This window comes from Globicephala melas, chromosome 20 (assembly GCF_963455315.2).
Source record: "Globicephala melas chromosome 20, mGloMel1.2, whole genome shotgun sequence".
In the NCBI taxonomy this organism is placed as follows: domain Eukaryota; kingdom Metazoa; phylum Chordata; class Mammalia; order Artiodactyla; family Delphinidae; genus Globicephala; species Globicephala melas.
In genome coordinates, this window is record NC_083333.1 from 5988033 (window position 1) to 6005463 (window position 17431).

General features: G+C 37.2%; 1 protein-coding gene across 2 annotated transcripts in view; it reads left to right on the top strand.

Annotated features, from left to right (window-relative positions):
• Window positions 1-4396: 4396 nt before the first annotated feature.
• Window positions 4397-17431, top strand: part of NSRP1 (nuclear speckle splicing regulatory protein 1) — a 64628-nt gene continuing 51593 nt past the window's right edge. The window contains exons 1-2 of one of the 2 annotated variants that reach the window (XM_030861918.2): window positions 4397-4442; window positions 5652-5745. In XM_030861918.2, the coding sequence (XP_030717778.1) occupies window positions 4423-4442; window positions 5652-5745 (114 nt within the window). In that variant the 5' untranslated portion in view covers window positions 4397-4422. Of the gene's footprint in view, window positions 4443-4764; window positions 4912-5651; window positions 5746-17431 lie in introns of those variants that run through there. The other variant, XM_030861919.3, reaches the window with a different exon arrangement.

Below are 17431 nucleotides of genomic sequence, written 5' to 3' on the forward strand. Positions count from 1 at the left end.
GTGGGTGTTCCATCTCCTAGTCATTAACCATATTTTACCTCTCCTCAACCTACTGCCTGAGCTTAAAGGCAATGGGAGAATACAGAAGCTTGCATTATATAGGATATCGAGCTGGATAACTTTGTGTAACTAATTCCCCATCCAGTCTCCATAAGTAAGAGGCAGACAGCCCAGGCAGGAGGCTTTATTTTTACCCTTTATCGATTCTTTTTATTTTAAGCAAAATAACACATGCTCATAGTTTAAAAAGTCCTTCTGTCATACAAGGTCTATCAAGACCAGAGCATTTCCCAGCTCAACCTCACCCCTACTTTCCTTGCTTCTAAGTCATCTACTTTCAGTTCTTTTATCTCAGGAGTTAATAAACAGCCCACAAGCTAAATCTGGCTAGTTGCCTGTCATGATAAAGTTTTATTGGAAAAGCCATGCCCATATTGTCTATGACTGCTTTCATACCACTGGGCAGAGCTGAGTAGCTGCCACAGAGACCTATGACCCATAAAGCCTAAATATTTACTATCTAACCCTTTGCATAAAAAGTTTGCCAACCCCTATTCTGGCTGTAGTTTTGACATGTGCCTCCATATTGCAAAATAACATGCTGTGTGGCTTTTTTTTTTTTCCTGAATTAGGCAATATTTATTAACCTCCCAGTATGCAATACAAAGATTTAGCTCCTTCCCCAGTGTGTGCATCCACACACACACAAACACATACACATTTCCCACTCCTTCCTTCTTCCCAATATAATTACATAGTAACTTAGATCAGAATAGCTGGATATTCAGTGTTTGCATTATCATGATCATGTATGCTATTTAGGGCTTAGCTATGTAGTAAGTTACAATTATTTTCCTTTCCTGAACATCTTTTTGCTTTCCCTGGTGTTTGTGTCAAAAGAAAACTTTTGGAGTGGCTGGAGTGACTATCAAGATATCAGACAAAGTAGATTTCAGAGCAAAGAATATTACTGTGATAAAGGTCATTCCATAATGAAAAAATGGTCAATTAATTAAGAAGACATAAAAATCTTAAATAGTTACACACCTAATAACATAGTTCCAAAATACACAGAGCAAAAACTAATAGGACTGCAGGTCCATAGAGAACAGAAGTAGATTACTGGTTGCCTACTGTTGCGGGGGCGGGGGGAGGTAAATGGGAGTGACTAATGGTTACATGGGTTTTTTTCTGGGTATTGAAAGTATCCTAAAATTGCTTGTGATGGTGGTAGCACAACTCTCTGAATATATTAAAAACCATTGAATTGTACGGTTTTGTTTTTTTTCGGCTGCGTGGCATGGCGAACGGGATCTTAGTTCCGGTACCAGGGATCGAACCCATGGCCCCTGCAGTGGAAGTGCAGAGTCTTACCCACTGGACCGCCAGGGAAGTCCTGAATTGTATGCTTTAAATGGGTGAATTGCACAGTATGTGAATTATGTCTCAATAAAGCTGTTTAAAAAAAAGATGTTTATACTAAATAGAAATCTGGTTTTACACAAAGATATGGAGACATTGGAAATGGTAAATATGTGAATAAACATAATATTTTTCTTTTCTTTTTACATTGACCTATTTATTATATAAGGGATATGATAAAGTATACATCATATCCATACAACCAGATAGAGATACATAGGTGAGGTCAGGAAGGGTGCTTCTGTCCTCATGAAGTTGGGGTGTACCACCCTCTGGGCAGGTGGATATGTTCACCAACCTGGAAGCTCTTAGAATTCCATACTTTTGGGTTGTTTATGGAGGCTTCATTATGTAGGCATGATGGATCATTAATTTGGTTTAAAACCCCTCTCTTCTTCCCGGAGGATGGGAGGTGGGGTAGAAAGTTTCAAGCTTCTAACTTATGGTGTGGTCTCTCTGGTGACTAGCCCCCATGCTGATGCTATCCAGAAGCCCACCAAGAGTTACCTCATTGGAACAAAATAACTCCTATCACCCAGGGAACCAGGAACTAGGGTCAAAGACCAAGTATAAAAACAACAGTTGCTCTTAGTGCTCTAATTACTCAGGAAATCACAAAGGTTTTAGGAGCTCTGTACTGGGAATCTGGGACAGAAACCAATATATGTGTCTACATATGTATATATATTTTTTCCCTCTTATTTCACTGTGCCCCAAGCAGATTTCATATTTGGTTTCTATCTAGCCTTACCCTAATCACTTTGGGGGAAAAAAAGACATTCAGCATATTCCTATATGCAAAGCTATATAATTCCTTTAATAATATATCTCAGCATTAATTCATTTAGAAGAGTGGATATCAAAATGTGGTCTGTGGACTCCCAAAGGTCCCTAAAACACTTTTGGAATTTTCCAGGTCAAAACTATATTTCTAACAATTTGCCTTTTTCACTCATCCTCACACCAGTGTGCAACTGAACTTTGCAGAGGCTTCATGATGTGTGATGATGTCATCGTTCTGACAGCTAATAGAACGTGTGCCTGTGGATTCTTTTGCATTTTCTTTCAACTTTATTTCTTCCAGTTTTATTAAGATATAATTAACATACAGCACTGTATAAGTTTACGGTGTACAGCATAATAATTTGACTTACATACATTATGAAATGATTACAATAAATTTAGTGAACATACATCATTTCACATAGATATAAAAGAAAAAGAAAAAATATTTTTCTTTGTGATGAGAACTCTTAGGATTTACCCTCTTAACTACTTGCATATATAACATACAGCAATGTCAACTATATTAATCATGTTGTACATTACATCCTAATACTTTTTTATCTTATAACTGGAAGTTTGTGCCCTTTGACCATCCAATTCCTCCTCCCACTACCCCACCCTTTCCTGCTAAAAAGAAAAAGAAATCTGGATCTACACAAAGATACGCAGCCACGGGAAATGGTAAATATGTGGATAAACATAACGTTTTTCTTATTTAAAAATATTTTTAAAAGATAATTGACTGTTTAAAGCAAAAATGATAATTTATTGTGCATTTATAATATAGGTAGAAGTAAAATGTGTGACAAATACAGCACAAAGTCTCAGGGAAAATGTAACTATACTTTTATAAAGTTTTTATACTATACAGAAAGTACTTCATTCTTACGTGAAGGTAGACTGTGATAAGTTAAAGATGTGTACCAGAAACCCTAAAGCAAAACCTTAAAAAAAAAAAAAAAAAAAGCAAAGTATGGCCAATAAGCCAACAAAGAAGTTGAAGCATAAAAATCTTAAGCAGAGTCATAAAAATTTATTAATTCAAAAGGCCGGGGGAAGGTGGAGGGGGGAGCACAAAAAACAGATAGGAAAAAGAGAAAACAAATTGCAACTATACTAATAACTGCTTTAATGAAAATGTTCTAAATACCCACGTTAAAAGGAAGAAATTGCCAAACTGGATAAAAGAGCAAGACCCAACTATATGCTATCAACAAGAGAACCACTTTAAATATATAGACACAAACTAATTAAAATAGGTTAAAAGTAAAAAGGACGGGAAAAGATACACTATGCTAACAATGCTGGTTACATTAATATCAGATAAAGTAGATAAAAATAAATAAAAAAATAAAGAGGATCATTTCTTAATGGTATAGGGGGTCAATGTAAGAGGACACAACAATCCTACATGTTTATATATCTAATAACAAAACTTCAAAATACATGAAACAAAACATGACAGGAGTAAAAAGATAAATAGACAAATCCACAATTACAGCTGGAGATTTTAACATTCTTCTGTCGGTAATGCAAAAGATCTCTTTGCTGTTACTAGTTTGGAAAGGGCCGAGAATGAGTGGGTCCACAGGTGAAGTGTGACTAGCATTTTTTAAAAAGTATCATATATAATTTTACTTCCTATACCCAGTGGTACCATGGTATTTTATTAATCATTTCTGTCCTATAATGAGATAGTTAGCGTACAGATTTTCATCTTCTGCCAAATTACCCTGAGTCGAGTATACTCACGCTGAGTACCTCGGGGGCGGGGGGAAATCGATAGCCTAGGGCAGTGGTTTTCAAACTTGAGTATCAGAATTACCTGGAGGGCTCGTTAAAATTCAGATTTCTGGGCCCCGTCCCAGAGTTTCTGATTCCGTAGATGTGGAACAGAGCCGGAAATTTTGCATTTCTAACAAAGTCCCGGGTGATGCCGATTCTGCTGGTCCCAGGACCACTCTCTGCGAACCTCCGGCCTAAAATTTTGCCATTCCTTTCTTCACACTGATTTCGAGGCAGTCTGTCGGTTTTCAAAACAACGCCCAAAGCCAAGCATCAGATTCCCAGCAGTGCGGAAGCAACACAAAACGCGAACCCAGCCGGTAGGCGGGGTCTAGGCCGCCCAAACCCGCGCGAGAGCTCACGTTCGACGTCGGCGTCTGCGTCAGCGTCACGTCGGCGTCGGCCACGTTCAGCGGAGACGGGAGCAAGATGGCGATTCCGGGCAGGCAGTGAGTGACCTGGGAGTTAGGGTTAGGCTGGGGAGTGAGACACCACGGCGACTGTGTCTTTGGCCGAGCAGTAGAAGTGCGCTGGAAGTGAAGGGGCTGTGTCGTCAGGGATAGAGATGGGGGAAAGCGAGAAATCCTGAGGAACATATATTCCCATCCCCCCCCCCCCACATTTTCCAGGATGGAAGCCCGAAGTTTGAGGGAGAAACTTGTGAGGAAATAAAGGAAGTTAGGCTGAGGGGCAGAGAGCGAGACTTTTCTATTTTCCAAAAGCTCGGTCTGAGGCCCCTCAGTCTTGCTTCCTACCCCGCGCTTGAGTTTCTCCCCGGTTGGATGCTTTCAGGGGCAATGAGAAGAGAGACAATTCCTGGCTTTCTTAGAGGGCCTTGTTCTACTTGGCAGGTCAAGTTCTGATTACCGCCCTCCCTTCTCGGTTTAGGACTGTTGTGCTGAGAAGCCACAGAAAAGGGTAGGCATATAGGGAATTGGGGTATACGTTGCCACAAAAGAGACAAATGTTATATGTTCTTGGAAGTTTTATCTTTGATGTATAATCCTCGCTTGTGATGCGGCCTTCTGTGATTTCTGCGTCTTAAAGGCCAAAACGTGAGAAACTAAATGAGTTGGATCTGATGGGATGGTTCTTTCAGGTGCTCCAAGACAAAGCAAGTGTGCTTAATAAAGTGTAATGGCAATTTGCCCCGTGGCTACTTGGGTTTCTCAGTTAATGTAATCTTTTAAAAAATTTTCATGGATGACATTAACCTTTATCCAATAACTTCTTTAAAATTGTGTACCCAATAGGAAAAAAAAAACAAGTATTTTCTTGACTCTTGTTAGATCACAAGGATAATTTAGAGCATTTTTATTTTTAGTGGACATCAACTGAGCTTTCCACTAACATGTTCTTTTTAAAACCTTGCTATCATTTCACCATCTAAAACATTTCTGAACTCTTCATTCACTTCCCTTCTTTGATTAAAATGGTATTTTGATTTTGGCCCACAAATAATCACTTAAAGTAATAATTATAAAAACTTAGTGCATATTAGAACTTTTAGATAGTTGAAAATCAGAACCAGTGTTATATGTTCATAGGTTATGTGACATGTTTTGACTTGGTAGCTTCGTCTGGAGGAGGTAGTGGCTGTATTATTGTTTAACATTTAAATATAATGGTGTAATTTCTATTTCAAAAAAAAAATGCAGGTATGGGCTTACTTTGCCAAAGAAAGCACAGCAGTTGCACCCTGTTTTGCAAAAACCTTCAGTGTTTGGGAATGATTCTGATGATGATGATGAGGTAAGGGAAACTGTTTTTCTACTGCATTGTTGGAAATTTTTTTTTTAAATTGAACTTGTGAATTTAATGTCTTTGCTTGCTTTAGGTATTTGTTAATACAGCATATCTGTAGCATTATAATTTACAGAATTATCAAAAAGAATAAAGAAGAAAGGTCTGCTTTTTTTTTTTGTAGGTGATACACAGATAATCTAAGAGATTTTTTTTTCCCCCAAGGCTATGAACTTCAGTTATTTTTGAGCAGTTATACAGAGTAATTTCAGACAATAATACTGATATATAACAAAATTGTTGCTGTAAAGATCCCTGGAAATAAGCTATTAAGATGTTGCCAGTTTCCTAGAAATTTTTATTAGCAAAGTAGTTTCTTATGAGACTACTTTTGTGGTTACTCAGTGTCTGCTAAGTGTAGTTATTCAGTTGTACTATGGTAGTGTATAAAGTTAGCATTGATGATAATGACATCTAATATGAACATTTTATGTTTTAGCAGCCAAAACAGTGTTTTCCTATGAAGCCCCAGTTTACAGCAGTTTATAAAACCCCCAAATGTGTGCTTATTTAATACTTCAGTTATTTTCTGTATTTCTAAAAGACTTTGTATCAATTTCATACTTCCTTTGCTCTGGCAGAAAAAATCACTTCTCTTTCAGTTTTTACTAATTATATAATAGCATGGTTAGGTAATTGAACATATTTGATCCTTTGCTTCTTTTCTTCTGTTGAAGAAATAGACTCTAGATGGCTTACATTTTTTAAAGTTGATAATTTACATATAATTTGCATATAAACATGGATTTTAAGTGTACAGGTTGGTGACTTTTGACAAATATATACACCCCAGTCAAGATGTATTGTAGAATATTTCTCTCTTCCCTGAAACGCCCCTTTGCAGTTAGTTTGCTTCCCCACATTATGCCCCAGACAACTATCTCATTGTGGTTTTGATTTGCATTTTACTTACGACCAAGGATATTGGCCATTTATGTATCATCTTTAGAGAAATGTCTGTTCATATCATTTGCCTAGTTTTTAATTGGGTTGTCATTTTGTTATGAGTTGTAAGATTCCTTTATACATTCTAGATACAAGTCTCTTATTAGATGTAATTTGTAAATATTTTCTCCCATTCTGTGAATTGTCTTTTCACTTTCTTGATAACGTCCTTTGAAGTACAAAAGTTCAATTTTTAAGAAAGTCCAATATATTTTTTTTCTTAGGTTGCTACTGCTTTGGTGTCATACCTAAGAAACCATTGCTTAATCCAGGGTCACAAAGATTTACGCATATGTTTTCTTCTAAGAATTTTGTAGTTTTAGTTCTAAAATTACATCTATGATCCATTTTGAGTTAATTTTTATACGGTTATGAGATGGGGGTTCAGTTTCACTCTTTGCATGTGGATGGATATCCAGTTGTCCCAACACCATTTGTTGAAGGCTCTTCCCCATTGAATTGACACTACCCTTGTGGTTTGTTTTAATATACAAATAATTTTTTAAAATCACTGTAGACACAACAGAAAAATACGTCATGGTTATCTTGTAGTTTCACATAAATCGTCCTGGCATACCCACGTAATGCAAAGCAACATATACTCCAGTTTGAGAAGGATGGGTTTATACAAGTGATCTAGAAAGTTTACTGATGTGATTGCTGTTTCTTTTCCATTGTGAAATGAGGCTAGTGGAAGCTGGACGGTGGGTACACTAGAGTCAGAAAAGAAAGGCCTAGGGCCATTTTGCTCTTCCCTCCCTTCCTCCCACCCTCCTTCCTTTTACATAGAGAGACTTTAATGCAGATATTGGTTACATGGGTGATGGAAGACTTGAGAAGCTACAAGAGATGGTGAAGCAACCCAGAGATTAGCAGTAGTAAAAGGCAAGAAGTGATAAATGGAGAGGGATACAGGTAGGAGTTGGACCTGGAGGCCAGAGGCTAGGGTTACTTGGTGGGAACTGGACTTTTCCAAAAGGAGTTGAAGCCACGGGGAGATTCAGTCTTAGGTAGAGAGAGAGGCAGGGAGAAATACCTCGTCTTCTCCCTTTCTCCTACCCTCCAATATACTGTTTTTGTATTCCGTTGGTAGAACCCAGCCAGAAGCCAACTGACAGGGAGATGCAGTTTAGTTCTTAATGAGCAGAGAATATAAAACCGGTCTTTAGAATAATTTCCTTACCTATAAAACATCAGTCTGGTGAATTCCAGCTTATATTATTTGTATATTATTTAAATGTTTGTGAGCTTTGAATATAAAACTCTTCTTTTTAAAAAATTTATTTTATTGAAATATAGTTAATTTACAATGTTATGTTAATTTCTGCTGTACAGCAAAGTGACTCAGTTTATACACACACACACACACACACACACATACATACACATACACACACATTCTTTTTCATATTCTTTTCCATTATGGTTTATCACAGGATATTGAATATAGTTTCCTGTGCTATACAGTAGGACCTTGTTGTTTATCCATTCTATATATAATAGTTTGCATCTGCTAATCCCAAACTCCCAATCAATTCCTCTCCCACCCACCTCCCCCTTGATAACCACAAGTCTCTTCTCTATGTCAGTGAATCTAAAACTCTCTTCTTTAAAAATTAATCAGTTAAGAAATAATAAAATTATTGGTGTTTTGGAAAATACAGAGAAAGATATTTTATGTTTCCCCTCCTGAGGAGAGCATTTGATAAACCTGGCGAGGAGCTTCTGAAGCAAATCCAACTATTCTTATTTTCAGGAATTCAGCAGAAGCAACTAAGAGCCCAAATTTAAGATCAGACTTTTATTCCAGTGGTCAAGCAGAGGGAGCCCTAGCAAGCGAATTCTGTTTCAGTGTGTGTTTGTATCCAGAGTTAGTTTAAAAATGGGAGAAAGTGGTAGTCCAGCACTTTAAATTATTATTTAAATAGTCCCTCTTTCTGAAATTATCAGAACTAAATAGAAACAATTATCATTTTGTTCAAAGGTAGAGGAGATGAAGAGTTTTTACCCCATATGAGTAAGGTTTATATTATATCCAAATGCTGCTGTCTGATAATAAGTGTTTGAGTGGTTTTGCTAAGATAGTGTGTTTGTTTCATTTTTTCCCAGTCTCTCCTCTCTTTCCAGTCCCATTGCCACCACCTTCATTACTTCTGTCATGGATTATTATAGCTTTGTAACAATTTCCTTATCACCTCTCTCTCCTCAAATTCATTTCAAATACTGTTGATAGATTGATCTTCCGAAAGCACAGTTCTAATCACTGTTAACTTCCTTACTCTTGAACCTAATTGTATTTAAAATCTAAACTGCTCATCCTGACATTGAAAGCCTTCCCTATGCTTTGGCTTCAAAGGACTTATTAGCATTTTCTCCTAACTGTGCTTCTCCATGCAAAGTACACTGTTATGTTTGTATTCGTTCACAACTCTACTTTTCTTCACACTGGAAGTCTCTCCATCCTGTATGTCCAAATTATAGCCATCCCTTAAAACCCAGTGCAAAAGTTGCTTCCTTCAAGATTTTCCCCACTAGAAAGACTCTCTTTTTCTGACACTCTTTACCTTTCTTAGAGCACTTAGCTTTTTATATCTTGTATTATAAGTTAGTTGCATACAAGTCTTTCACTGTACTAGAGTATGAGCTCCATGAGTTAGGATCCGAATGTTTGTGCTGACTTCTAAGAATGAGTAAAATCATTTACTCAGATGTTTTAGCTGTCTATATTGTAAAGAGCCAGAGAGTAGATGTTTTAGGCTTTGCAAGCTAAGTAGTCAACTTTGATCTCCTAGTGTGAAAGCAGCCATTAGATAATATGTAAATGAATGAGCATGACTAATAAATGTGTTCTAATAAAACTTTATTTACAAAAGTGGGGATGGCTGAGATTTGGCTGTAACTTGCTGACCCATGATGTATACAATTATCCAAAGTATGTGTGACAACCAGTATTTCACAAGTGTTATGAAGTGGCTAGTGACTAAAATAGATGTTGCACGACAAACATGGAACTTCCTTTTAGATATTTCTCCGTGATAAATGCTTGCTCATTTTGCAGAACATAATGAATTTTTCTTTTAGTCTTGGCAATTGAAATGCTCATTTCTAGATAATAATAACCTTGTGAGATCCAGTTTTGTAATATAATTCATATGCCATGAAGAGGTATGATCCATACAAGCTGAGAATAGTCGCTGTTGGATAAAGATGCAAAACTTATTGATCTCTTTAAAAGAGAATATTAAGTTAAAATAGATAGCTTAAGTTCATTAATTTAGTTTTTTGTGTATATATCAAATATGTTAGATAAATGGTAGATGATAATAATTGCACTTTGAGTACTCAGAAGCCATGGTATAGTCCTTTTATAGGTTAAGCTTTCAATTTCATAAACTATAGAACAGTTACAGAAACTATAAGGAAAGCATTAAAACTCCAGCAGAAAACTAAGGAAAATACATAGAGAAATGTAGAAGAAATGGAAATATCTAATAAACATTAAAAATATTTAATCTTAGTATATCTAAGAAATGTAAATTAGGGCAACAGTAAGCTGCCATTTTTTTTTTTTACTATGTTAGAAAATACTTTAAAAAATGATAATGGCAAGGTTTTGGTGAAATGGGAAATTCTGAAATTCAAAATTTTGTTCTTGTAAATCATTGCCCCTTTTTGGAAGGCAGTTTTGCAATTTGTATCAATCCTTTAAGAATCAAGTATATTTAACCCACTGTATCAATCAGAAGACAGAGGCTGTGCCAGAATTTTCCCTTCTAAAATTCTCTCCTAAGGAAGTTGCCAGAAGTTTGCATTAAAGATTTATAGGTATTCAGAAGTCTTTATTTCACGGTTGTTTATGATAGTAAAATCTTAGAACCAGTCCAACTTTCAACAGTGAAAACATGGCTAAGTAAAGTGAGGTGCAGTGTATATTACAGAATTGTTAGAAATAAAATGAAAGGAAAAAAGAGTAAAGAGAGCATTTCAGAATATTAATGGTAGTTGTCGTTGGTGGACCTATGAGTGGTTATTTTGATTTTTATGCTTTTCTGTATTTTCTAAATTTTCCACAATAGTTTTTATAATTGAAAAATAATTTTTAAGAAAAATTTATGGTGAACTTTAAGAATTTCCTGTAAGATACTTAGCTTCCAAATCATATTAAAATATAACAGGAAATAACACATTTAATCTGATAGAAGTCATAATGAGAGAGAGTACTGGAACCATTTAAAAGCATGAAAGAAGATGAAATAAGCAGAATACAAAATTGAATATGTATATATGGTTGTACAGAACTATATGGATATATAAGTGGAAAATAAAAGAGAATTGGTTTGGGTTTTTTTGGTGACAGTATGAGCTTTTTTCTTTTTTTTCAAAATTGTATTCATTTCATTGTTATAATTTTTGAAGAACAGAAGGAAATCAGTGCTTTAAAAAATACGTGACTGTATTTGTATATCCCCCAAATTAGAAACATTTGCAAATTACCAGATTACATGGTATATTTTCATTGCTTTTACTATTTCTTTTTTTTTAATTTTATTGAGGTATAGTTGATTTACAGTGTTGTGTTAATTTCTTCTGTACAGCAAAGTGACTCAGTTACACACATATATATATTCTTTTTCATATTCTTTTCCATTGGTTTGTCACAGGATTGAATATAGTTTCCTGTGCCCTACAGAAGGACCTTGTTGTTTATCCATCCTATATATAATAGTTTTCCTCTGCTATCCCAAACTCCCATTCCTTCCCTCCCGCCTTCCCCACCCCGCAGCAACCACAAGTCTGTTCTCTATATCTGTGAGTCTGTTTTTGTTTTGCGGTACGCGGGCCTCTCACTCTTGTGGCCTCTCCCGTTGCGGAGCACAGGCTCCGGACGCGCAGGCATGGCTCACGGGCCCAGCCGCTCCTCGGCATGTGGGATGTTTCTGGACCGGGGCACGAACCCGTATCCCCTGCATCGGCAGGCAGACTCTCAACCACTGCACCATCAGGGAAGCCCATGTTTTGGGTTTTTAAAAAATATTTATTATTTATTTAATTATTTGGCTGCACCAGGTCTTAGTTGCAGCAAGTGGGATCTTCGTTGCTGCATACGGGATGTTTAGTTGCGGCATGAGAGATCTAGTTCCCTGACCAGGGATTGAACCCGGGCCCCCTGCATTGGGAGTGCGGAGTCTTAACCAGTGGACCACCAGGGAAGTCCCTGTTTTTGTTTTGTAGATACATTGATTTGTATCGTATTTTAGATTCCACATATAAGTGATATCATATGGTATTTGTCTTTCTCTTTCTGACTTACTTTGCTTAGTATGATAATCTCTAGGTCTATCAGTGTTGCTGCAAATGGCATTATTCCATTCTTTTTTATGGCTGAGTAATATTCCATTTTATATATGTACCACATCTTCTTTATCCATTCACCTGTTGATGGACATTTGGCTGTTTGTGAATAGTGCTGCTATGAACATAGGGGTGCATGTATCTTTTCTAATTATAGTTTTGTCCAGATATATATGCCCAGGAGTGGGATTGCTGGATCATATGGTAGTTCTATTTTTAGTTTTCTGAGGAACTTCCATACTGTTTTCCATAGTGGCTGTACCAACTTACATTCCCACCAACAGAGTAGGAGGGTCCCCTTTTCTCCATAGCCTATCCAGCACTTGTTATTTGTAGATTTTTTAATGATGGCCATTCTGACTGATATGAAGTGGTACCTCATTGTAGTTTTGATTTGAATTTCTCTAATAATTAGTGATGTTGAGCACCTTTTCATGTGCCTAGGGCCATCTGTAAGTCTTCTTTGGAGAAATGTCTATTTAGGTCTTCTGCTGATTTTTCAGTTGGGTGGGTTGTTCTGTTGTTGTTGAGTTGTATGAGCTGTTTATATATTTTGGAGATTAAGCCCTTGTCGGTTGCATCATTTGCAGATGTTTTCTCCCATTCTGTAGGTTGTCTTTTCGTTTTGCCTATGGTTTCCTTTGCTGTGCAAAAGCTTGCAAATTTGATTAGGTCCCATTTGTTTATTTTTGTTTTTATTTCTATTGCCTTGGGACACTGACCTAAGAAAACGTTGGTATGATTTATGTCAGAGAATGTTTTGCTTATGATTTCTTCTAGGAGCTTTATGGTGTCATATCTTGTGTTTAAGTCTTTAAGCCATTTCGAGTTTATTTTTGTGCATGGTGTGAGGGTGTGTTCTAACTTTATTGATTTACATGCCGCTGTCCGACTTTCCCAGCACTGTTTACTGAAGAGACTGTCTTTTTCCCATTTTATATTCTTGCCTCCTTTGTTGAAGATTAATTGACTGTAGTTGTGTGGGTTTATTTCTGAGCTCTCTGTTCTGTCCCGTTGATCCGTATGTCTGTGTTTGTGCCAATAACACACTGTTTTGATCACTGTAGCTTTGTAGTATTGTTTGCAGTCTGGGAAGGTTATTCCTATTTCTTAATCTCTCACCACTTTAACTCCAGTCTTTTATCTTTTATTTATTTATTTTTTTATAGAAGCAGTTAGGTCTTTAATTTTTTTAAATTTTTTGGCTGAGTTGGGTGTTCGTTGCTGCATGTGGGCTTTCTCTAGTTTCGGCGAGCAGGGGCTGCTCTTCATTGCAGTGCGTGGGCTTCTCATTGTGGTGGCTTCTCTTGTGGCAGAGCATGGTCTCTAGGCATGGGCTTCAGTAGTTGTGGCACGTGGACTCAGTAGTTGTGGTGTGTGGGCTCAGTAGTTGTGGCTCGCGGGCTCTAGAGTGCAGACTCAGTGGTTGTGGTTCATGGGCTTATGGGCTTAGTTGCTCCTCAGCATGTGGGATATTCTGGACCAGGGCTCAAACCTGTGTCCCCTGCATTGGCAGGTGGATTCTTAATGACTGCACCACCAGGGAAGTCCCAACTCCAGTCTTTTAAAAACACTTTCTTGGGACTTCCCTGGTAGTCCAGTGGTTAAGACTCCGTGCTCCCAATGCAAGGGGTGCGCGTTCGATCCCTGGTCGGGGAACTAAGATCCCACAAGCTGCGTGGCCAATAAATAAATAAAGAGTTCCCCCAGATAAAAAAAAATAAAAACACTTTCTTGAATAACTAAAGTAGTCTTCATAAGTCTGTTTTTCCTAAAATGAATCTTTTTTTCGTTGGAAGCCTGTTTGGCTTGCTAATGGTAAGAAAAAGTTAAAATTTTAATCTCTCTGAACATTATAGTACATCTGAATCAAAGAAGTGTTTCAGTTTCAGTTTTTCATCAGTTATCAGTCTCATAATTTCCTATTTCTCTGGAGATAGTCTTGTATAGTTTGAATAAAATGACAGTTTTATATGGACATGACAAAGCATATTATTTGTGAAAATGGCAGGAAATTTGGGTTATTTTAATGATGGCTAAGAATTTTTTACGTTTTTCTCATATGCTAGTAAACTGAATTCCTAGAGATTCATGATACTGAATATATCTAATAGCAGTATAAGCAGTGAGAGATTTTAAGTAATTGTGTAGCTTTGCTAAAAATTCATCCCTTGGGCTTCCCTGGTGGCGCAGTGGTTGAGAGTCTGCCTGCCGATGCAGGGGACACAGGTTCCTGGTCCGGGAAGATCCCACATGCCGCGGAGCAGCTAGGCCCGTGAGCCATGGCCGCTGAGCCTGCGCGTCCAGAGCCTGTGCTCCGCTATGGGAGAGACCCACAGCAGTGAGAGGCCCATGTACCGCAAAAAAAAAAAAAAATTCATCCCTTAACCTGCTATCCGTGAGTGAAATGGATATGTAAGAAAATGCAAGAAGAGAGCAAAGGACAACATTAAATGATAGAATTTTGTGAGGAGTGGGAGCGACAGCAAGAGGATTCTGTTCTTCTTATGCCAGTAGGATAAGAGCATTACCGAAGTGGCTGAGATCATCCAGATTATGAAGATGAGATGAAGTAGGAATTTTTGTTCTTTTCTAGGAAAGAAATGGTGGTATTAATCATGTGCCCTCATAAACGTAAAGTTGCTTTATGAATCTCTGGTTAAATCTCTTTAGCCAGATTTACTTATGTTGGCACACAGGTGGATTATGTTTTTTACATCTCCTTTGTCTGAGATATAATGCATTGTTGTATTTTCAACTCCTGAGGTTTGTTTTTTTTTTGTAAATTCTTTTTATTGGTATTCTCAATTTGGTGAGATATTCTCATAGTTTTCTTTAGTTTTTTAGACAGTTTCCTTTAGTTCATTGAATGTGTTTATTCTGTGTGTGGACTGTACTTTCTTGTTTCTTTGTATGTCTCATAAATTGGGTTTGAAAACTGAACGTTTAAAATAATAGAAATGGCAACTGTGGAAATCAGATCTTCCCCTCTTCCCAAGGTTGGTTGTTTTTGCTGGGTTTTATTGGCTGTTGTTTTTTGCTTAGTGACTTTTCTGAGCTAATTGTTTGTGTTTTGGTTTTTTTGGACACACCACGTGGCTTGTGGGATCTTAGTTCCTGGACAGGAAATTGAATCTGGGCCCACGGCAGTGCAAGTGCCGAGTCTCAACCACTGGACTGCCAGGGAATTCCCTGAACTAATTCTTAAAGTCTGTATTCATAGTTGTGTGTGGCCACTGAAGTCCACTTGGTTAGCTTCATGGTCAGCTAGTGAGCTGACAGAGACTTTCTTAAACACCTGTAGCTAATAAGTCACAAATCTGCCAAGAGACTCTGTGTGCATCTTGGGGTATGCCTTCAACACATAGCCAGGCATTTTACAACTTTGCCTTATCCTTCAGTTCTTGCTTGTGCAGAGCCTGATGTCAGTCCTCAAGATCTGTCTTGAGAGTTTAGGACCTTCTTAAGTCTTTCCTGATCATGCTCAAAGGTCTGTGTATGCATGTGATCTTCATGATCCCTAGGAATATTTTGGGGATTTCAAGCCCATATGGACGGTCTGTTCCTCTGCTTTTCTTCCTTTTAAGCTTTTTGGTTAATCGGTTGTTTTCCCCAACTGTGAAAACTGTTACCCACTGCCTCAGGCCACCCTGAGGTTCAACAGTTGTCTTTGATCGTTTTTCGACAGATACTCCCAAGGAGAAGGCTGTTTTACATCAGCAACTCTGTCAAGTCAGATAAAGACAGCCTTGTGAGTGGTGTCTTCCAGGGAACCACCAGACAGGTCCAATAATTCTCTGGGATGAGGTTTTCAAGGAACTTCATCTGCCCTTTGCAGTGGCTGCCAGACTGCTGATTTTTCTACTGTACTATGATTGTGGTCTCTTGTTTTTAGGCTACCATGGCACTAGGGAGGGGATGATGGAAATAGGGCAAGTTAAAACACCATAGAGTTCTTACCAATATTCAGTTCTTGAATAAATGCTCCCTGGACTACTGTAAGCCTTTGGTTAATTTCCAGAGTTCTAAAAAAGCTGATTCTGACCTTTTTTGCCAGTATTTTCTTGCTGTTTTGGAGAAGAGAATTTCTGTTAGGTCCATACCACCATTTTCAGTGACATCCCAGGTTGTCTTTTGAGCCTCTCCAGTACATTTTTGCACACTTTTGACAAAGTCGTCTTACTTGTTTTAAAATCACTGTTGACTTTCCATTGCTCTTAAAGACCGAAATCTTCATTTTTGATCTGCAAAGTCATTCATTGTCTTGCTATTTTGTTCAGCCTGTTCTCTACTGTAGTGCTTTATCTTATTCTTTAAAATTGCCTTAAGTCATTTAAATGTTTTAGTGTCACCTTCAGTTTCATAATAAAACTAGGGATTTTGATTGGAATTGCATTGAATTTATAGATTAGAAGAGAATTGATATTTTAATATTTCACTCTTTTCATATATAAAGGTAGCATATTTTTTTATTTGTTCAGGTGTTTTATATGTCCTTTAGTACAGTTTTATTGTTTCTTCCATGAGGGTCACACCCACCTTTTGTTGGATTTATTTCTAGGTACCTTGTAGCCCTTGTTATCGTATAAGGGGATTTTTTTCTAATTTTTTATTACTAGTATGTGTAAAAGCTTCTGATTTTTTTGTTATTGTTGATTTAATTCTAGTACCTATATAGTTCTAATAGTTTACCTGATGATTCTTTTGGATTTCCTTTGTAGACATAGTGTCTATAAATAAGGATAATTTTGTCTCTTTTCAATTCTTTTACCTCATATTTCTTATCTTTTGTTGTGATTATGAGTGTGTCTTATTACGTTGTCTGAAAACTACAATATATAGAGAGAGGCAATGATAGAAACTTTGTTACATTGCTGACTAATGGAAATAGCTTATAAAATTTCTCAAATGTGATGTTTGCTTTACATTTTAGCTACTATTTCTAGTTTACTACGAATTTTTATCATAAATGATTTTAAATTTTAATTTTTTTAGCATCAATGTGAGTTTACATTAATTTTTTAACAACTTTATTGGAGTATAATTGCTTTACAATGGTGTGTTAGTTTCTGCTTTATAACAAAGTGAATCAGTTATACATACACACATGTTCCCATATCTCTTGCGTCTCGCTCCTTTCCACCCTCCCTATTCTATCCCTCTAGGTGGTCACAAAGCACCTAGCTGATCTCCCTGTGCTAGGCGGCTGCTTCCCACTAGCTATCTATTTGACGTTTGGTAGTGTATATGTGTCCATGCCACTCTCTCACTTTGTCACAGCTTATCCTTCCCCCTCCCCATATCCTCAAGTCCATTCTCTAGTAGGTCTGTGTCTTTA